General features: G+C 39.4%; 1 protein-coding gene across 2 annotated transcripts in view; it reads left to right on the top strand.

Moving 5' to 3' along the window:
* Window positions 1-22,999, top strand: part of prdm6 (PR domain containing 6) — a 55,021-nt gene that overhangs the window by 23,130 nt on the left and 8,892 nt on the right. For both annotated transcript variants that reach the window (XM_035786456.2, XM_035786457.2), the window contains exons 4-6: window positions 8,377-8,504; window positions 12,695-12,819; window positions 15,106-15,448. In XM_035786456.2, coding sequence (XP_035642349.1) covers window positions 8,377-8,504; window positions 12,695-12,819; window positions 15,106-15,448 — 596 coding nt within the window. The remainder of the gene's footprint in view (window positions 1-8,376; window positions 8,505-12,694; window positions 12,820-15,105; window positions 15,449-22,999) is intronic.

Genomic DNA, 22,999 nt, shown 5'->3' with positions numbered 1-22,999 from the left:
CTCAATCTGTGCAATGGCTACTGCTATAGGTTTCAGGAGTTTCAGACTGCTTACCACTCTCTCCCAGAATACATTGTCCAGGAGGATCCTCTTGATGGGGCTGTCCATATCGGCAGACTGAGATATGTTCATTTCTTGGAGAGACTCCTTCCACTCCAGGAGATTGTCAAACATGATGACAACACCACCCCAACGGGTGTTGCTGGGCAGCTTCAATGTGGTGCTCTTAATCTCCTCCCGATGCTTGGTGAGGTAGATTGCTGCTATAACTTGATGACCCTTCACATACCTAACCATTTCCTTTGCTCTCTTGTAGAGTGTATCCATTGTTTTCAGTGATATGATGTCCTTGAGGAGCATATTCAATGCATGAGCAGCACAGCTATTGGGTGTGATGTGAGGGTAGGACTCCTCCACTTTAGACCAAGCAGCCTTTATGTTCGCAGCATTGTCTGTCACCAGTACAAATACCTTCTGTGGTCCAAGGTCAATGATGAATGCCTGCAGTTCATCTGCAATGTAGAGGCCGGTGTGTCTGTTGTCCCTTGTGTCTGTGCTCTTGTAGAATACTGGTTCAGGGTTGTAGATTATGTAGTTAATTATTCCTTGCCCACGTACATTCAACCACCCATCAGAGATGATAGCAATACAGTGCTTTCTCTATGATTTGTTTGACCTTCACTTGAACTCTGAACTCTGCATCCAGCAAATGAGTAGATAAAGCATGTCTGGTTGGAGGGGTGTATGCTGGGCAATGAACATTCAGAATTATCTTCCGATACACATTGCCTGTGAGCATCAGAGGTGAACCAGTTGCATACACAGCTCAAGCAAGACATTCATCAGCATTTCTCTGACTACATTCCTCCATTGAGTCAAAAAAACATTTGATTCCATGAGGACCATGAGCTGTTGCTATCGATAAGGTGTCTGATTCATCATTTTCACCTCAAATAGAAGTAGGGGGACTTCTGTCAGAGGTTGCTTGTTGTGAGCACTGAGGGAACTTTATGCGCTTGGCCAGATGATTCTGGATCTTTGTTGCATTCTTCACATATGATTTGGCACAGTATTTGCAAATGTACACAGCTTTTCCTTCTACATTAGCTGCAATGAAATGTCTCCACATATCCGATAGTGCACGTGGCATTTCCTGTAAAGATTAGAAATAAAAATTTAAAAAAATAAAAATACAATTCCATGTACAGATAAATAGTTAAACAGTTAGATTAAACAACTCCTTTGTAAGATACATATTTTAAAATTAAACATGTATGGAAACAGGTGAATGAACATTCCTCAGTTAGCAGCCTCAAGTAAGCTAATACCCACATGGTTGCAAAAACTAACTAGCAGAAATTGTTAACAAGTTAGAAATGATTTAAACACATTTTGCTGTAGGGTATTATTTACTAGTTAACAAAAAATGATGTCATATAAAATATATTCACCCCACCCAGTATTGTAATCAAAACTTACCAGAAAGCATGTAGTCCTTGGCTAAGAAAGTGTAGTCGTGTGGGCTCAATAGCATCTCATTAGTGTGCAAGATCTTGAGAATCAGCTGTACATATGATGGAAGAGTGCACTGTACATGTGATGGAAGAATGCACTGTGAATTCAGAGGGTTGCAATTCCATTGAATTGGGGATTGTTTAACCAAAATATGCCACAAAACCTAGAATTTCCTTGTGTATCCCACAAAAAAGTTCACTGTTATTAGCTACCTTTTCTGATGAATTTAAGCAAAATTCAAAAAATTCAGAGGTTTAACTCCCCATGGAAAATTTCCGGAATATTTCCGACCCTTTGCAACCCTAGGTGTGAATATCAAAAGAAGAAAAAGCTCTTCTGCTCCATTTTATGATTTATCTTTATTTCTCCTTTATTTGCTCAGCACATAAAATCCCAATCCCACAACAACACATACAAACAACTCCCTTTGCTTTCAGAGCATCAGCAGTTACTGTAAAGTGGCCTTTAAAATGCTGTATACAGAGATTTATAAATTTGGCAATTTCCTTGATTATCGCAATCATTTACAAAATTGATTGCTCCAGTGAGCTATAGACAGATTTCAGCAATGCTATTGACAGGGTTCACCTCCGTAATAAACAGGCCGCTCCTCAATAAAGTGAGATGTCACTACGACCAGGGCTTGTTTAGCATGCAGAGAGAACTGAAGGTCACGTATGCAGGGAAATGCATAATAATGGAGGGGCTGAACTGTTGACATTGATAGCATACAGAGGGTAAGTCATATGCTGTGGTGTTTATTGGACATGATGGGAAGAAATACAACAGGGTGTGCATATGTGTGTGTGTTGTGCTGTCAGATCCTGTCGGGAGAAAAATACACAACACGGGAGAGACACAGCACTGCTCGAGATGCTAAATGCTGTTTTCACTGACATTGAGTTTGCAGACGCACACTTTGCCTTTGCTTTGCATTTGTAACCCTCTGTGTAGACTAGAGTACAATGAGGGCTATTAATCAGTGTGTGTTTTCTGGGCTGCCCTGTCGTATGTGGGTCGTTCAATTCGGTGCCTTTTGAGAAGTGTGACTTGGTCAAAAACAAACATTTGATTTCACCTAATTTTACTGCGTTACAGTTCATATCAGGAAATCAGTCAATTTAAATCAGTTTTAAGATACCTTAAATAAAAAAAGTAGGGGCGTGGATCAGAAAACCAGTCAGTATCTGGTGTGACCACCATTTGCCTCATCTCCTTCGCATAGAGTTGATCAGGCTATTGATTGTGGCCTGTGGAATGCTGTCCCACTCCTCTTCAATGGCTGTGCAAAGTTGCTGGATATTCGCAGGAACTGGAACACGCTGTCGTACACATCGACCCAGAGCATCCCAAACTGTGCAATAAGTGTCATGTCTGGTGAGCAAGCCATGGAAGAACTGGGACATTTTCAGCTTCCAGGAATTGCGTACAGATCCTTGCATCATGGGGCTGTGCATTATCATGCTGAAACATGAGTTGATGGCGGCAGATGAATGGCACGACAATTGGCCTCAGGATCTCATCACGGTATCTCTGTGCATTCAAATTGCCATCAATAAAATGCAATTGTGTTTGTTGTTCATAGATATGCCTGCCCATATCATAACCCAAATGCCACCATGGGGCACTCTGTTCACAGTGTTGACATCAGCAAACCGCTTGCCCACACAACACCATACACATGGTCTGCAGTTGTGAGGCCGGTTGGACGTACTGATAAATTCTCTCAAACAACGTTGAAGGCAGTTTATGGTAGAGAAATTAATGCATCTGGCAAACAGCTCTGGTGGACATTCCTGCAGTCAGCATGCCAATTGCACACTCCCTCAACTTGAGACATCTGTGGCATTGTGTTGATGTTCCCAGCACAAGGTGCACCTGTGTAATGAGCATGCTGTTTAATCAGCTTCTTGATATGCCAGACCTGTCAGGTGAATGGATAGTCTTAGCAAAGGAGAAATGGTCACTAACAGAGATGTAAACAAATGTGTGCACAAAATTTGAGCGATATAAGTTTTTTGTGAGTATGGAACATTTCTGGGATCTTTTATTTCAGCTCATGAAACCTGGGACCAACACTTTACATGTTGAATTTGTATTTTTGTTCAATGTTTCTTTAGGAAAAACAAGGAAGGGTTTTGTAAGCGGTGCGTAACTGGCAGCGGGGAAGTCAGGCGCAGGAGAGCAGAAATGGGTAACAGCCCTTTAATGATGCAAAAACAAACGGCACCCAAAACAGCAACATACGGGTTGAAACAACCCGTCGCCAACCAGTCAGAAATGCACAAAACACTTACAACAAACTATTCCACACACAGACATGGGGGGAACAGAGGGTTATATGCACGTCAAATAATGAGGGAATGTAAAACCAGGTGTGTGGAAAAACAAGACAAATAGAAAATGAAAGGTGGATCGGCGTTGACTAGAAACCCGGTGACGTCAACCGCCGAACGCCGCTCGAACAAGGAGAGGAACCGACTTCGGCGGAAATCGTGACAAGTTTCACCATATTAAAATGAGAGTGCAGTTCACGTACATAACAGGGTTGATCTTAAAATGAGGGACAGACGTAAATTTATCACGAATCACATGAAATAAAAAATTATCTTCAGAAATTACTTTTGTCAAAGCAACAAAATAACTATGGCTTTACAATGATGGTGAAATTTGGGGATTAAGTGGGTTAAAATATTTCTTGAAGTTACACATGGTTGACGGAGGGATATGATTAATGATTCATTTTGGCCCTTTTAGCAAACCTTTTTTCATATTAAAAATCAGATGTATTGAATTTTCCATGTGGTCTATATTAAAGGGCACTAATTTAATATAAAAGGCTTTTAAAATGCAATATTGGTGCACAATTTATTCAGAAAATATCAAAGGGATGCTTAAGGAACTCACTTCGTGGAATGACCCATATTACACTATGTGGGGGAGATTGGGGCCTAATACGTATCGTAGGGATCAGTGGCTTCGCAAATGTGTCCCAATGTACATTAGAAGTTCATAAAGCATTCAAAAAGCGCCATAAACCCTGCTTAATGCAGGCTGTTATGCATTTCCAACGTATCGCGCATAAATACTGTGTTATGTCAAATCCAATGTCACATGAAGGCCATAAAAAAATATCATGCAGCATTTTGGGATAACGTTATGCATATGTTGTCAATCATTACACCTTCATCTGACATGCGATGATTTTTTTTAGTCCAGGCACAGAAAAATATGGATAATTATTTATGTTGACAGTACTCCATGTGTGTGTTATCGGCCTAATATAACAAGTTGGAACAACATGACTCGAGACTCGGCAAAGCTGTTAGATGAATTTGTATTCCTTCCTTCTATTTTCTCAAAAGGAGTGAAAAACGATTCCACTCCAAAATATATTTGGATACTGCAAAGGAAACACAAAAAAAACATCAACATAAATATCACATCTGTAAACATCACTTGCTGTTGTCCAGCTGGACAGACGAAAAGGAGAAAAAACAAAAAAACATTTAACAGTGAGAATATTTCTCACTTAGAAAGACGGACAATGACTTATTTTTCCCTGGATTTGGGAAGAGGAGCTTGTACTCAGTGGGACACCCTGGAAGAGCTCCAGCATCAAAGTGTCTGGATCAGATGAGTCAAACAGTGTGCTGCTCCACAGGCCAGGGAAATGAATGGACTGTCAGGACTTTTTCAAGTGGACCAAAAAAAAATATGTTGGGGTGCAGTGAAGGGTTCAGTGGCTGCTGCTTGTGATCACAGCACAGGCTCTGTTGATGAGAGGCTGCTCTCCTCACTGCTTCATCGGCCTGTGGGATCTATAAGCACTATAGTAAAGATGACAGGCTGGCTTCTCCATCCAAATACGATTTTTAAAATGTCACTTTCACCCTGCTTCTTTCCAAATAACAATAATCTGATGTTGAATGTCACTACATTCTGTTCCCATTGCAATATACGATGAAAATAAATCCCAATTCCATGATTGCTGTATGGCAGTGATATGACATTGATCTGGCAATTTTTTTTGACATTTATTTTTGTATTACTGAAAATGACCAAATGTAAGATTCCACTTTGTATTTCCCATAACCCTTGTCTATTATTAAGTGCTCACCACGTAGTTTAAACTGTGATCCAGTCCAGATTTTAGGAAAACTAGTTAAAAAATGTCAGCTGTTGAATAGAAAAAAAGGAAATAAGTAAATAAAAGTGTAATTTTCTTTATTTCTTAATGTCTATCTACAGTGCACAATCATCTCTTGTCTCAAGATGGATATGATAATTTAGATAAAGCAGCTGGAGGACCTGTCTTGTACTTGTGTAACAAACATCTCCAGTGTAAGTAATACCTTAAAGGGAAAGTTCACCCAAATTAGAAAATCACAATTGGTTTCCTTGCCCTGTAAAAGTTTATTTCTCTGGGCACTGTTTCCACATGTTAACGTTTTAGCATCTGTGGCACTAACCTCATTCAAGTCACTGGACTGATATTAGCATTTTTTTGCGCATCATGTTCAAATGATTGATAAGTGACTTTGTTGAGGTTCACAATTAATTTGACATACTTTCGGATGATTTTGACATGTTGTGCAAAAAAAGCTCATATCAAATGCTAAAATGTTAGTATGTGGAAACAGTGCCAAGGAAACTAGATTGCTTAAAGGGTAAGGAAGCCAATATGTAATTTTGTAATTTGGGTGAACTATCCCTTCAAGTATTCTATCATGCTGTCAAAGCCAGAGATGGTTCACCAGAAAAGCCACAAGGATAAGAATGGAATGGCATAAGGAAGGGGAATCACAGCCGACAAACTAGATGTCAGAGATTCAATGGGGTCAGTGGGGTCTTGAAATCTCATCCATTTTGCTGGTGGCCAGTGACAAGGCTCAAATCCCCTTACTGCCTCGATGCAAACTGAATGAACTGCGACAGGGATAAAGCTGTTTTATACATTTCGAAGAGTAGGACATTGTACATCACTATTATCCATGATTATCCCCGACAAAAATATCTTCCAAAATAAACAATTAAAATGTTTTATTCAGAAATTATTATATTTCTTAGATACGGTCCTTACATCTTATATTTATGTCTCTATGTTTTCACTTCAATGTACTTATTAGTCAACCAGCTTTTCCAATATGAGTAGCTTTTTTTGCCATGAACATGATGAAATGGCCAAATAAATATATATTGTTTTCTCATTGTGTGGCTATTTCAGATTGGTTGGTTGATATATAGTGACTGATATTGGGGGCATGTTAACAGAGCTTTAAGTGAGAGTGAGAGAGCGAGAAGCCTCGTTTATACCTGGTGCTAAAATGCATACTTGGTCCTGATCTTGTCCACATTCTAAATGTTCCTATATTTTCAGATATGCATCTACACATGGTATTAAAATGTGTCTCTTATCTATCCACTGTGTCCACATTGTGACCAAATTTCCTGGTCCCTCACTGTATGCAAATTATTTGACAGATATTCTTTAAAAATATGATGAATTTACACATATCGATGTCATAAGTCAATGATTTTAAAAGTGATCATGATGATTTAAATGGTTTCACTGTCCAGATGTTTTATTATTGTCACACACAGGATACTGTAAGTGTAGTGAAATGTTTTTATTTTTTTAAATTTTTTACAGGGTCAGCCATAGCACCCCTGGAGCAAATTAGGGTTAAGTGCCTTGCTCAAGGGTACATCGACAGATTTTTCACTTTGTCGGCTCAGGTATTCGAATGCTCTATAAACCATGTGTCAAACTCATTCCACGGAGGGCCAAGTGTCTGTGGGTTTTGCTCCTCCCTTGGACTTAATTGATGAATTAAACTCACTGATTAGTAAGGAACTACCCTCATCTGGTTGTCTTGGTCTTAATTGAAAGGAAAAAACAAAAACCAGCAGACACTAGGCCCTCTATGGAATGAGTTTGACTCCCTGCTACGCTATGTCTACACTTGTGAAATATCCAGAAACAATGCGTGCCCGACTACCTCCGGAGGTGGGCAGGAAGATCGGATCACAATCAGATCATCGTCTACACCTGTCTACATGTGGGCACAATCAGGATGTGGACACAATCAGGACAAAGGACACATGTTAAAACCTGGTATAAATGGGGCTAGAGAGAGGAAGGAAAGGAAGCCACTCAAATATTTGAAACCAAAATTGTATGCCATCCTTTTAAAGATGGAATCCGCAATAAGCGGAAAAAGCGCCACTGTCGGCCTCACGGCCGGTGTTATTATAATTTTTTTACAAAGCAGAGGTGGAGGTTAAACAAATGTCATTACTTATGCTGTTGTTCTATCACGTGCAATGTTGTTTGCAGCAACTTTGTTGTTGTAATATCACAAACTGACATGGCAGTTTCACCATTAAGGATTCCAGGTTTAACTTTAGATGTTGTTAACCTAGAGCAAATAATTTTCATACTTGAACGATACTCTAGGGCAGGGCTCTCCAACCCTGTTCCTGGAGAGTTACCCTCCTGTCGGTTTTTGCTTCAAACCCCGTTGTAACTAACCTGATTCAGCTTATCGACGAGTTAACTATTTGAATCAGTGTGCTAGGTTAGGGTTGGAGTGAATCTACAAGACAGTAGCACTCCAGGAACAAGGTTGGAGAGCCCTGCTCTCGGGTAAATCATGTTTATACTTATACAATGCTCTCACATGTACACTGTATACATTTTACAACAACATGTGGAGCTTGGCAGTCCATGACATTCATAATTCCTGTGTGCGTCATTTTTGAAAGTTGTGTAGATAACAATTAACGGGTGCTTTAATGAATCATGCTTGTTGTGTATCTGTAGGAAGACTAACTACATAAACCCCCATTGCCTTCCAGATCTATGACCAGGAAGGGACGTTACAGCACTTTATTGACGGCAATGAGCCGAGCAAGTCGAGCTGGATGAGATACATTCGCTGTGCACGGCACTGTGGCGAGCAAAACATGATGGTGGTCCAGTACAGGTAAAGACTGCATGAAATGTGGGTGGGAAAGTACCATGTTACTTCCATCAGGAATGTAATAATTTAGAAGTTGTATTAACATTAATATCACTCCATACCATGTAGGCCCAACTGCGAGTACAGCATGCGATCAACACTATGTATTCAGGCATCAATTATTATTCACACAGCAAATTTGACACTGTCAGCTGCAGGCTTACCATACAGATGCCATATCTTAATTTGATCATCATGTTGTTGTAGGAATATTCCTGCACAGCAGGGAATTCAAGCTTGAAGTCTATTTGAGGTTTGAAAAGGCTCCTAAAGTTTGTAATTTCCGCTTAAAAATGTCAGACTTGATTTGCCCTAACAAAAAAATGTATCAACCCCTACAACAGCACCACTGTTGGCCAGTCTCAATGTCAACAGTGAAGAGGTGACTCTGGGATGCTGGCCTTCTAGGCAAAGTTGCAAAGAAAAAAGCCATATCTCAGACTGGCCGATAAAAAGAAAAGATTAAGATGGGCAAAAGAACACAGACACTCGACAGCCTAGAAGGCCAGCATCCCGGAGTTGCCTCTTCACTGTTGACGTTGAGACTGGTGTTTTGCGGGTACTATTTAATGAAGCTGACAGTTGAGGACTGTGAGGCGTCTGTTTCTCAAACTAGACACTCTAATGTACTTGTCCTCTTGCTCAGTTGTGCACCTCCCACTCCTCTTTCTATTCTGGTTAGAGACAGTTTGCGCTGTTCTGTGAAGGGAGTAGTACACAGCGTTGTACCAGATCTTCAGTTTCTTGGCAATTTCTCGCATGGAATAGCCTTAATTTCTCAGAACAAGAATAGACTGACGAGTTTCAGAAGAAAGTCCTTTGTTTCTGGCCTCTTAAGGATCCACCCCCTTTTTTCCAGTTTTAGCCTAAAATGACACCCACATCTAACTGCCTGTAGCTCATGCCCTGAAGCAAGGATATGCATATTCTTGGTACCATTTGAAAGGAAACACTTTGATGTTTGTGGAAATGTGAAAGGAATGTAGCAGAATATAACACAATATATCTGGTAAAAGATAATACAAAGAGAAAAACCAACCATTCTTCTGTTTTTTTTTGTACCATCATCTTTGAAATGCAAGAGAAAGGCCATAATGTGTTATTCCAGGCTAGATGCAATTTAGATTTTGGCCACGAGATGGAAGCAGTGTATGTGCAAAGTTTTAGACTGATCCAATGAACAATTTACATTTCTGCTGAAAATGTTGTAACAAGACTGCCCAAATGTGCCTCATTTGTTTATTAATAACTTTTCATGTTCAAAATTGTGCACTTTCCTCAAACAATAGCATGGTATTCTTTCACTGTAAAAGCTACTGTAATTGGACAGTGCAGTTAGCTTAAATTCTTGTTAATCTTTCTGCCAATATCAGATATGTCTATGTCCTGGTAAATGTTCTTGTTTACTTACAACCTCATGCTGATCACATTAGCCTACGTTAGCTCAACCGTCCCATGGGAGGGACACCGATCCCAGCACAACAGTTTTCAGCTGTGCTAACATAATTGCAAAAGGGTTTTCTAATGATCAATTAGCCTTTTAAAATGATAAACTTGGATTGATAACACAAAGTGCCATTGGAACACAGGAGTGATGGTTTCTGATAAATCCGCCTCTGCCTATGTAGATATTCCGTAAACAAATCTGCCGTTTCCAGCTACAATAGTCATTTACAACATTAACAATCTCTACACTGTATTTCTGATAAATTTTATGTTATTTTAATGGACAAAAAATGTGCTTTTCTTTCAAAAACAAGGACATTTCTAAGTGACCCCAAACTTTTGAACGGTAGTGTATATATACAAAGTAGTCCAAGACTTTGAAGCGGAATAACTTAATACTGATGATCTATGGACTAGATCCAATAGTTTTGCTGTCTTGACCCATGATTGTACCAAACTAGGCCCATATCCATAAAGCTTTTCAGAGTAGGATTGCTGATCTAGGATAAGTTTTGCCTATTAGATCATAATAAATAGGATTCCATGGACAGAGGGAACCTGCTTTGTGAATACAGGTCCTGGTCCATAACTATGAGAGAGCTATGATTAGTGAAAACCTTTGAGACTTAGTTCCACATCATCATATACATGTACTCCTAATGCAGACACTCCTGTTTCCCTCCTCTGAGCCGTGTGGGGATGTCCTCCACAGGCAGTCAGCTGGTTTGAATTCCTTATGTTATGATTTGCAATATCTAAATGGAATTCTCTTCAAAGCAGCTCGTGATTGATTGACCCTGGGATGGCTGTTTTGTTTTTGCTCTGACAATAATGTCCATTGGCATGTGCTTCACTTTGCCTGCACTGGGACGTCCCGCCGTTGTCTTTATGAGTCATCCAACCACAATACTAAATACATGTCAGCAAGGGAAATATTATCCAAAACTGAAAAAATGCCTTTGATGTGCTCCACTGAGCTGAGATTTGCACAAGTTTTGAAAGTGACAGCAGGCTTGTAAGAAATGGTTTACATTTACACTCTTTCACCCGCCTCAAAGTGTGCAAGACCACCTATCGCTTAGAAAACAGCCCTCTGTCAGCAGCCAACTGAGTCATTTAGTCCCAGTACATTTATTTGTGTGCTCCAGTGTTTATGTTAAGTGAGGCCAAACTGAGAGACGGAACATTACAAGGGTATAAAATACATGGAATACTTGTGCTTTTCTCAGGTTATAAGATGTATTTGATTTATGGGCTTGTCTTTGCTTCATATTTATGTTGTGGTGGAAGGAATTAATACAAACTCACAGGCTTCAGCAGCTAGGCTGAGACCAAAGAAGCATTTCTGTCAAATGTTTATATATTTTTTTAACATAATTATTTTAAATATATGGATATGTTATTTGCTAGTGAAGCAAAATCCTGGAATGTCAGCATGGGGGCATATTTAAGATAGTGACAAAGTAATGCATATCCCACTGCCATGGAAATGTACAGTATAATGCCTATTCATTTCGAAACTGATTCATTAAATAAGCATTGCATCACAGCTGCCATGTTTCTTCTTGTAAAACCTCAGCCTGTCACATGCAGAGTTTTTCAACTCGCCAAAGAGGAAATTGGATGTGATGCTTGGACGTGATTATATATTCTGTCAGACACAAAGCAAAAGGCATACTGAGGGCCTCTAATGCTTTTGTTTGCATTTACTGTCGTACATCGTTTGTACATGAAATTGTGTTGTGAGCAGTTCACACATACACACTGGGCGCACCACATTTCAACATCAAAATTTGGGTAATATTTGGTTGAGACGTTGATCAATGAGATTTCAACCTTTATTCTCAAAGTGTTATCTCTATGCTTTCAAAGATCTAAAAGCACAAATTCTAATGGAGAAACAATGTCAGATTTTTGGTTTAGGGCTCAATTCAATCTGTATAGCCAAAGTTCAGCGCTATAGCTCGCTTGAAATGTAAAGGTAATTTTTCAATTGAACAGACATATGCAGTGTTTACCGTGAATTTAAGTACCTGTGAATGCAGGAACACGTCCTATTCTTTAACTTACATTTCTGGTTAAGATGGAGACGTAAATCCAACATATTAATTATTAACTTGAAGATTACATTTGAAATCTATTTTTTTTGTTGAACCCTGGGTTGAATTGAAACAACAGCTGTTGATTTCGCAAATGCTATATTGGCCTATTAGATCATGACTTTTAAAGTATGGTTACATTTAATTTGCTCTATTGAACCTCCTTTGGAATGACCTTGATAGTAACAGTGAATCTATTTAGTTATTCATTCTCATGATAGCACATTGGTAGTCGTCAGTGACAAATATCAAAACGAAGCAGTCCTGGATGGATTAGTTGTAGATAGATCATGTCTCCAGTAGGAGGTGCTGCCCAGCCTATTGTTTTTTTTACTGATAGTGCCTATAATGTAGAAAATCTGATATTGTTTCAAAGGTACATATTCAACATATTTTATACAAGCTTGATCTATGTTGAAAATTGGTTACCATGATGACATCATTCTGTGGTTGAAACTTCTGTGGTCACCCTCAAAACAACTTTTTATCAAATCCAATGTATTTTCCATGTCGATTCCACGTCACAATACGTTGACAAATGACATTGAAACAACCAGTTTGTGCCAAGTGGGTCGATGAATTGACAGCATTGTTTTCTCTACTGCACAGATCATGTATATTCTACCGGGCATGTATGGACATTCCAAGAGGAACAGAACTCCTTGTCTGGTACAATGACAGCTACACCTCCTTCTTTGGCATCCCTCTACAGTGCATTGCACAGGATGAAAACTGTAAGCATCTCTTTCTCCTTTCTCATCTCTTCTAGTCACCTCTCTCTCCTGTTTTTCTATATTCAACTAATTGGTTTCATTCTTCTGTCCCAATTAACATATACAGGAAATAAGACAAAAACATACATACAGTATACAGTACATTACTCTGTGCTGGGCCATTGGGTTGGTGTGCAATTGTTGTTGTTGTCCCTATTTCATCTGAACATTTAAACGGGATATGATCCACATACAGCCATCAGCATGTACTGATTTTAAACCATTTTTAAAAAATATACAAATATAGTATGACTCCTATAAAGATATCTAGTATTTCCATGTAAGAATACTAGAATGATATAGTACACAACATTGTCATGAATAGGACTAATGACAGACATAAAGAATCTGGTGCCTAGCATAACCCAACAAAGCATATTTGCAAAAGGACTACTGTCCAAAAAGTAGTAGGTTAATGAAAATGCTATTATTTACTTTGGATTTCAGTGTGTAATTTTATTAAAGACAAAAAGCATTTGACTGGGCATAGCTGTGCCAAGCCACAAAAACTGATGCAAATAGTGGACCCTTAAATTGACTTAAGCCTGATTTATATGGCTGAACCAAACAAACCTTGCCAGTGCAAACAGGATGAAAAATTATTTTGTCATATTGTGGCGAATTAAACCAATGACTCAATGTTGATTTTCAACGGACAGTACCCGTTAGTTACGTATCACAATTTTCTATTTTCTAAGCTGTTCTCTCATAGAAGAGACAATCGGTTAGGTTTATTGAAACAATAGTATTTATCTCCCCCAGACATTTTTGAGGGATTGTCTGTTAACAGTCTTTGTAGGAGCATTTGGGAAAATGAATGACTATTTTCTGTCTTAACCAGCATTTTGCCCCATACTGCTCTGTCTGGTTTCTTTGGAACTCACTGGCCACTGGAGGTCTTGGACAACCGACAGGGCCTGACAGTTCACTGTTTACATGTTCAACATTTTATTACTTCAGTCTAGTTGGAGTCCTGTTTAGACAAGTGCCTTTTCATATAAACTGTTTTAAAAGTGTATAGTATAATTTGATAGATGCAGTATTGCAGCCTTAAAACGTGGCAAACAATGGAGAGGTCGAGAAGGGAGAGTGCTGTGAACTCCTTGCAAATCAGCATACCCTGCATGAATCAATATATCTTAGTATAGCTCTCTTAAAGGAGAATCTACCCATTAGACACTGAAGCCTGGTTACACAGAAATAGACCTCTTCCCCGAATACAACCCACATGAAGGAATAGTGTGTGCATGTGATAGCAAATGAAAGCTGCTGGATTGGTGAGGTTCAGTACTATGAATTTGCCCTTTAACTAGTCAATGCTCTCGTCTACAACATGCACAACTTCAGAACCACCTCACAATTGTTTTTATGTACATTTTTATGTACAAGTTAGCTTCAATCACACTTCCTTAGCCCGATACTGAACAGCGTTACGAGATCTAACATTAAAACAATGCCCAGAAAAATTGAAGTTTTATTAAATAAGAAAGGCCTAGCCCTACTCCCACATGTATCACGTTACAGTTGTGTAAATCTGTGTTTATGTACACAGCGTGTTGCAATACAAAGAATGTGGGATGTGGTTTGTCCACCCATGAGCTATTATGTCTCTGACTTCTTGAATGCAGTCAGAGATCAGTGTGTAGTGATGAAGAATCATCATATGTTTCTTATAACAACAATTAAACTTTCTTGCATCAAGTTGTTTATGCTTAGGATGCACAAAGACTGCAGCTTTTATTTTCTGTGATCCAGTAGCTGAGAGAGAATAGATCTCATCTGTGTTGTTGTTATGTTTTGGTGACTAGAACTCACCCACATGGTAAGAAAAACAACAACAAGATGGTCAATGACAGTCAAACTCAGAACCAAGATAAAATAAGTATAAATTTAGCCTGTTGCATTTAGCCGAAGTGAAATGAAGAAAGATTAAATGAGTTAATGAATTGTGATGACAGTATTCTATAAACTGTAGCTAGGGAAACATGTATGTACGGAAATCTATTCAGTATAAAAATTTTGTGATAATACAAATAGGATGCATAAGCTTCAAAGCATAATATTTTTTTCAATGTCTTTATTTTCAATATTAAAACTCTGACCTTGTGAATTAGAATGAATGTTACCCCATTCCAGTTGTATAAGGGTGCTAAAAGGCACAACATACTAGCTGTATCCTCACATCACATGCTGATAGTGGTTTACATGACTGTATGTTCCATGTTTTCTACTGTTTTCCTCCTTTAGTGAATGTACCAACCACAGTTATGGAGGCCATGAGCAGACAAGAGACGTTGCAGCCGCTCAGTAAAACGGGCAAAGGTTTCTCGGTGGCCCTGCTGCGCTCCATGGTCTTCCCCCACTCGCCCTGCTCCAGAAGCTTCTCCCTGATGGACAAAGGTGGCCACGCGGACTCCGGCTTCAACCAGATGAGCTCTAAGAACCAGCGAGTCCTAGCCAGCCCCACCTCCACCAGCCAGCTGAGCACCGAGTTCAGTGACTGGCACCTCTGGAAGTGCGGCCAGTGCTTTAAGACGTTCACGCAACGCATCCTGCTCCAGATGCATGTGTGCACACAGAACCCAGACAGGTAAGGTTTGAGCCATCTCATAAAATGAATCATCATAATGCTTGATATATCCTAGTAGTCTCAGACTCTTACAGACATTTAGGTGTTCTTCTTGCTTTGTGTCTATTTTTAATTTCAGAAAGTTCTGTTTCCATGTGGTTCATTGGGGAAATTAAAAAAACAAACACTTGCCATGCTATTCTATATAGTGTAGTGATGAATGGGGTTGGTTGTCACACTTTTTACTCGAGTGTATTTCTCAGCACCAGTATATCTTACAAGACTCTCTTCAATATTAGTAGAAAGACCAAGGTCTGGGGTTGAAATGGGGACCCTTTTTATCCTCACATCTTATTCCAACATGCTATTAAAAGCCATCAAACACACGGTCCACTTGTGACAACCAGCCCCATCGTGGGGTTGGTTGTCACACAGTATGGGGTTGGTTTACATACTGTTTGCTAGTAGCTTATTCCTTTTGTAACAGGAAGTGAAGCAATATAGCATACAGTCTTATAAATAGCCTTTCTTTGATAAAATGTTATTTCAAACACAATTCAGCATTTTATGCCTCGTAAATAACTTGCCATTTTGAGTACATTTCTGTGTGCATGCATGTGTTTGCACATGTATGTGTGGGTGTGTGACAGACAATATGTGTGGAAGAGGGAGGCAACGAAGGGAGCTCGTTATAGCACAAACACAAAAGAGCTTGTGATTTTTACTGTATACTGGCCATGGCAATGTCATTGAACAATATGATTGCATTGGCTTCTAAACAGCTTCTACCCCCAAGCCATGAGACTCCTGAATGGCTACCCAGACTATTTGCACCCCCCCAATTTATTTTAAGAATGTTAAATGTCAGAATAATAGTAGAGAGATTGATTTATTTCAGCTTTTAATTCTTTCATCACATTCCCAGTGGGTCAGAAGTTTACATACGCTCAATTAGTATTTGGTAGCATTGCCTTTAAATAGTTTAACTTGGGTCAAACGTTTCAGGTAGCCTTCCACAAGCTTCCCACAATAAGTTGGGTGAATTTTGGCCCATTCCTCCTGACAGAGCTGGTGTAACTGAGTCAGGTTTATAGGCCTCATTGCTCACACATGCTTTTTCAGTTCTGCCCACAATTCTTCTATAGGATTGAGGTCAGGGCTTTGTGATGGCCACTCCAATACCTTGACTTTGTTATCTTTAAGCCATTTTGCCACAACTTTGGAAGTATGCTTGGGGTAATTGTCCATTTGGAAGACCCATTTGTGACCAAGCTTTAACTTCCTGACTGATCTCTTGAGATGTTGCTTCAATATATCCACATAATTTTCCTTCCTCATGATGCCATCTATTTTGTGAAGTGTACCAGTCCCTCCTGCAGCAAAGCACCCCCACAACATGATGGTACCACCCCGTGCTTCACGGTTGGGATGGTGTTCTTGGGCTTGCAAGCCTCCCCCTTTTTCCCCAAAAAATATATATGGTCATTATGGCCAAACAGTTCTATTTTTGTTTCATCAGAACAATTTCTACAAAAAGTACGATCTTTGTCTTCATGTGCAGTTGCAAACCATAGTCTGGCGTTTTTATGCCGGTTTTGGAGCAGTGGCTTCTTCCTAGCTGAGCAGCCTTTCAGGTTATGTCAATATTGGATTTGTTTTACTGTGGATATAGATACTTTTGTACCTGTTTCCTCCAGCATCTTCACAAGGTCACAAGGCACCAAAGTACATTCATTCATCTCTATGAGACAGAACACGTCTCCTTTCTGAGCGGTATGATGGCTGCGTGGTCCCATGGTGTTTATACTTGCATACTATTGTTTGTACAGATGGACGTGGTACCTTCAGGCATTTGGAAATAGCTCCCAAGGATGAACCAGACTTGTGGAGGTCTCCAATCTAATTTATTTTGATTTTTTCAAGCAAAGAGGCACTGAGTTTGAAGGTAGGCCTCGAAATACATCCACAGGTACACCTCCAATTGACTCAAATGATGTCAATTAGTCAGAAGCTTCTAAAGCATGACATGATTTTCTGGAATTTTCCGAGCTGTTTAAAGGCACAGTCAACTTAGTATATGTAAACTTCTGACCGACTGGAATTGTGATGCAGTGAATTATAAGTTAAATAATCTGTCTGTAAACAATTGTTGGAAAAATGACTTGTGTCATGCACAAAGTAGATGTCCTAACCGAGTTGCCAAAACTATAGTTTGTTAACAAGAAATTTGTGGAGTGGTTGAATACGAGTTTTAATGACTCCAACCTAAGTGTATGTAAACTTCCGACTTCAACTTTATTTTTTTCAACAATTTTGCATCCCCCAAAAATGTATAATAAAGCAGGCTTTGATTTCTGGTCAAACAGATGGAAAAGGGGTCTTGTAAAACAGTATAGATCAGTGTAGTAGTTTAGTACAGTGGAGAACACTAGAGTACAGTATAATTCACTGTATTGTGCTGAATTCTACTGTGATGACCAAGCCTGTGAAACATAGACATATATGATTGGTACAGATCTTGTCCAGTCCAGACCCCTAAAAATTGTAATATATATATATATATATATATATATTTTTTTTTAAATGTGCCCCTTTTTTCTACCCATTTTCGTTATATCTAATTGGTAGTTACAGTCTTGTCCCATTACTACAACTCCCGTACGGATTCGGGAGAGGCGAAGGTCGAGAGCTATGCATCCTCCAAAACACAGCCCTGCCAAGCTGCACTGCTTCTTGACACACTGCTCGCTTAACCCGGAAGCCAGCCGCACCAATGTCAGAGGAAAACTGTCCAACTGGCGACCATGTCAGTGTGCATGTGCCCGGCCTGCCACAGGAGTCGCTAGAGCGCGATGGGACAAGGACATCCTGGCCTGCAAAACCCTCCCCTAACCCGGACGGCGCTTGGCCAATTGTGCGACGCCCATGGGACTCCCGGTCGCGGCCGGCTGCGACACAGCCTGGGATCAAACCCAGGTCTGTAGTGACGCCTTAGACCGCTGCGCCACTTGGGTGGCCCCCCAATGCTAATTCAAATGGTAGTTACCACATGGCTTGACCTCGGTATCATAGATGTTACCAAAATTAAAATGTTTACAAAGAAAATACCAATATATATTTTTTACTTTCACCTATGAAAAACTCCAATTCCCCTCACCTCAATGTTTTGTCATGCTGACATGAATTGACCAGGTGGATGAGTTATTTCAAATAATTCACACATTTGAACCTTAAAATTGGGAGTAATTAGCACTGTGACAACCAACCTCTGAGTCTCCCCTATGCTGTATCAGATACAATTCATTGTTCCTATCAGTAATTTGCATGCCAATACATGTGGTCTTTCTCTCTCACAGTGGTTTCAGGGTTCAAATCCAGTGTGTAACATCTCCCAACTTAATTAAATACAGTGGGGGGGGGGGTATTGGACATTTTTGCTTAGCACAATTTTTCTTCAGAGCATACAAACCTATAAATCAGTTGCAGCTGTCACAAAGAAATACCTACCCTAACTGTGATGCGGAGGAAAACAGATGCCACTTATTCAATAAACTAATATTCATACAGAAGAAAAATGTTGCCTGGATACCCAGGAGTTGAAGTCAATATGAGCGTTTGTCAATACTCAACTTTATGACCCTGGGGTGCAGATAAAATTTAGCTGAACAAGGGAATCTGGATCTGTTGATATTTGGATGCACAGCCTTTGCACCCAGTAAATTACCCAATGCATCTGTTTAAAATGTTCTCGGCTGTGGTTTATGGGTTTTGGCTTATACATATTTATTGATGTTTAGTTTATATGTACATTTGGGAGAAAGATGAATTGCTGTAGTATATCAGCACTAGAAAAATCATTTTGCTTACCTGTTTAGCTGAGATCCTATAAAGGAGTGCCCGAGAAGTTTTTCCTATTTTTTTAGTCACTTGGACAGTATCCCTCAATTTTAAAGAAATACCGTATCTTTATGATAATATAGTAGATCAAGGAACAAAGCCTGTTGTGTTTCTGTTTACTTTGCTACTTATCCTTTAATTTAGTATTCAGCCTTCAGTATGTATCAATAGTATTTATTAATATTGAATATCTAACAGAACAATACAATACTGTACAGTATTCCTTTAAGAAATGAAGCATTTGAGGATAGTCTATCACTTACCCAAATAAGGTGTGCAGTAACTATGAGCATTCATTTTGAAGGATATTATGTTTGTTCTTCTGCATTTCCAATGAACGATAGGGTGGTTACTGCTCAGGCTTTGTTTTTTCTGTTCTTAGGGCGAAAAGGCCAGGGATCGCCCTACTGAGAGTTTCAAATGGGAAAGAAGTGGTGGTGTGTAGCACAGAAGGGCCTCTACCTCAGTAAATAACGTTTCAATACTCTAATCAGCAATGAGCACTTGATATTCTAGTGTGGTTCTGTGTTACTCAGTTGGTAGGGCATTGAGCTAGCAATGCCTGGATCATGGGTTTGATTCCTGCTGGGCCACCCATTATAAAAATGTATTAATTCATTGTTGTAAGTTGCTTTGGATAAAAGTGTCCACTAAATGGCTTATATTATATTAGTACTACGTATGTGTACACTCCTGACTTTGTTGACACAAGATTATTCAGTTATTTTGTTGATAACTCTTGAGTCTAAAACCACAGATGCTCTACTGGTTTGAGGGCTAAGGATTGCTATGGAAAATCAAGAGCATTGATATATAGTATGTAGGTTATGTAGATAGTGGATGCGGCCCAAATGGGACCCTTTTGGGCTCTGATCAAAAGTAGTGCACTGTACAGTATAGGGAATATGGTGCCATTTGTGAAGCACCCTTAGTTGTAGATTTAGATCATGCTGAGACATCTACCACTAGCTGGGAGTAACAAGATTGTAAGACAAAATATTATATTTATTTATGCATAAATGTAACATCTCCTGAATTGTAAAACTCAATTAATTGAATTGTAATAATCATACAATTACTTGAAAGCAAAATAACTTTAAATAGCATCTTTATTCAACCCTAACCAGTAAGGTAACACTATTTATAATAAGGGTTACATGAAGAAAATCGGACCTCTCTGAAATGAAAATGGATGGCCTTCCCTTCAGCAAAATATATTTTACCTAAATTATCCCTGAACGGCTGAAAAAAAACAAGTCCCTTATACCCCAAATAATAATTCAAACAAAGTGGATGGCAGAGAACATGTTTACTGTTTACCCTAACTTCTTGGACAGACCAGAGCTTTAGATATGCTGTTTTAAAGCTGTTCTTTGTCCTGTAAGCATTACAGGGCAACGCAGGAATTTTGATAGTGCACAGGGCTATGGGCCAGAAGGTTGTGGGTTCGCAGACAAGCGTGGACAAGAGTAGAGGTGAAAATATCTAATTTAAGCATTGCATGAATCGATCATTGTATTTGCAGGTTAGAGAATTTTTTTATTTTTTATAAACAGGTCATGCACTTATTTGACATATTAGTAGAACCTTTTCTAATACCACCAAAATTACAGGTTAAGAATGGACAGAGATGATAGGCCTGTGTTCATGTTATCCTATTTCTCCGATGCAAAATCAGTGTGACTTGTTTGCAATGAAACTGTCACTGTTTACAAATGATTTAATCTGAGATATTATTAGGAATCTGAGCATGGTACTTCCAAGGGTTAGGCCTACCTTTCCACCCCAGACAGAGTAGGCCTACCTTTCCACCCCAGACAGAGTAGGCCTACCTTTCCACCCCAGACAGAGTAGGCCTACCTTTCCACCCCAGACAGAGTAGGCCTACCTTTCCACCCCAGACAGAGTAGGCCTACCAAAGCAGAAGAATGTAAGCTTTAACTGCAGGCTACTCTTCTTCTGTGGCTTAACTCAACAAGAGAAGGTCACTAGTGTTTCCCTAAAAGCTGTCTGGGTTTAAACATCTTGTCTGAATCTGACATAATTAGAAGAAAAAAATGGTCTCCTAGGCTATAGGTTGTAGCTCAGCCTCTGAATGTCAAAGAAATTAAATGAGTCACATCTTTCACGGGCATAAAGCATTGCAGACCAAAGTACTGTTATAGATAACTTTATATAATCAGATCCATTTTATTTTCCTCAATCTTAAGCTTTTGCCATTTTCTTTAATAAAAAGTAGGCCTATGGCATACCCTCTCATACCCCCTCAATTTGAGTCTTGGTTTTAACTTAATAGCCCTTCACTGACATGGATGTAGGATATTTAAAGAGTGCATGGTGGGTGGAGGAATTGACCGACAAAACCTATGGATATAGGTCTACATCATGTGCAAAAAAACATGTTGTTTTTAATAAAAAATGTATTATAGTAGTAGCAAGCTATCCAAGTTGACCTCCAGTAATCCTCATCTTCATGCTCTCCTTCTCACACTGAACAGAACATAGGCTATAGGCTAGTCTGCACTTAGTAGCCTATATTCTATGGATCATTTGATTGAGGCCACAGTAAATAACCTATAGGTGTACTTGATATTGCCTGCCCAGAGGAGAATCAGAAATGAGGGGTGGCATCGGGCACACATCGATATGTAGCCTAATAAGAAACTAATTCTAAAACACTGATAAATGTAGACATTTTATCAATTACATGACCATCCCTGGACTAGACTTTAAAAAAAATACTAAACCCGGACCCTTGACTGAAATTGAAAAAGCATGACCCTTCCCTATTTTCCTCCAGGTATCAATTATGTAAATGACGTTCCATCCCTAAAGGGAGACCGGGGCTGGTTGTCACAGTGCTTATTACTCCCAATCGAAATGGTGCTGTGTAATCATTTGGGCGGCAGGGTAGCCTAGTGGTTAGAGCGTTGGACTGGTAACCGGAAGGTTGCAAGTTCGAATCCCCAAGCTGACAAGGTCGTTCTGCCCCTGAACAGGCAGTTAACCCACTGTTCCTAGGCCGTCATTGAAAATAAGAATTTGTTCTTAACTGACTTGCCTAGTTAAATAAAGGTAAAATATATATATTTTTAAGGATAGCGTGTGAATTCTTTGAAAAAAACTAATCCACCTGGTTTATTCATGTTAGTATGACAAGACGTTCAGGTGAGGGGAATTTGTGTTTTTCATACAGTAACATTCAAAAGTTTGGACACACCATTCAAGGGGGTTTCTTTATTTTACTACATTGTAGAATAGTGAAGACATCAAAACTATGAAATAACACACATGGAATCATATAGTAACCAAAAGTGTGACAACCAACCCGTTCTCCCCTACTGACCCGGAGTGTGGGATAGCTCAAAAATGTATATATTTATATAGTGCAGAAATGTAGTTTCATCCCACCAGATGATGACCAGGGCCGTATTCACAAAGCGTCTCAGAGTAGAACTGCTGATCTGTTAACAGGTCCGCCCTGTCCATGTAATGATATTAACTATGATCTAAACAGAAAAACTGATCCTAGATCAGCACATCTACTCTGAGACACTTTGTGATTAAGGGCCGTGATCCTTGCTGTCATTGAGAGATATTATTTGTCAAACAGTCCCCACCACCACTACTCTCAGAGGGCCTCGGGGTGAAGTATCCCCTAGGTTCCGATCTAGG

The sequence above is a fragment of the Oncorhynchus keta genome, chromosome 14, assembly GCF_023373465.1.
Source record: "Oncorhynchus keta strain PuntledgeMale-10-30-2019 chromosome 14, Oket_V2, whole genome shotgun sequence".
NCBI classification, from domain to species: Eukaryota; Metazoa; Chordata; class Actinopteri; order Salmoniformes; family Salmonidae; genus Oncorhynchus; species Oncorhynchus keta.
Note: the sequence above shows the minus strand (reverse complement) of the source record. Positions and strands in the feature narration are given on the sequence as shown.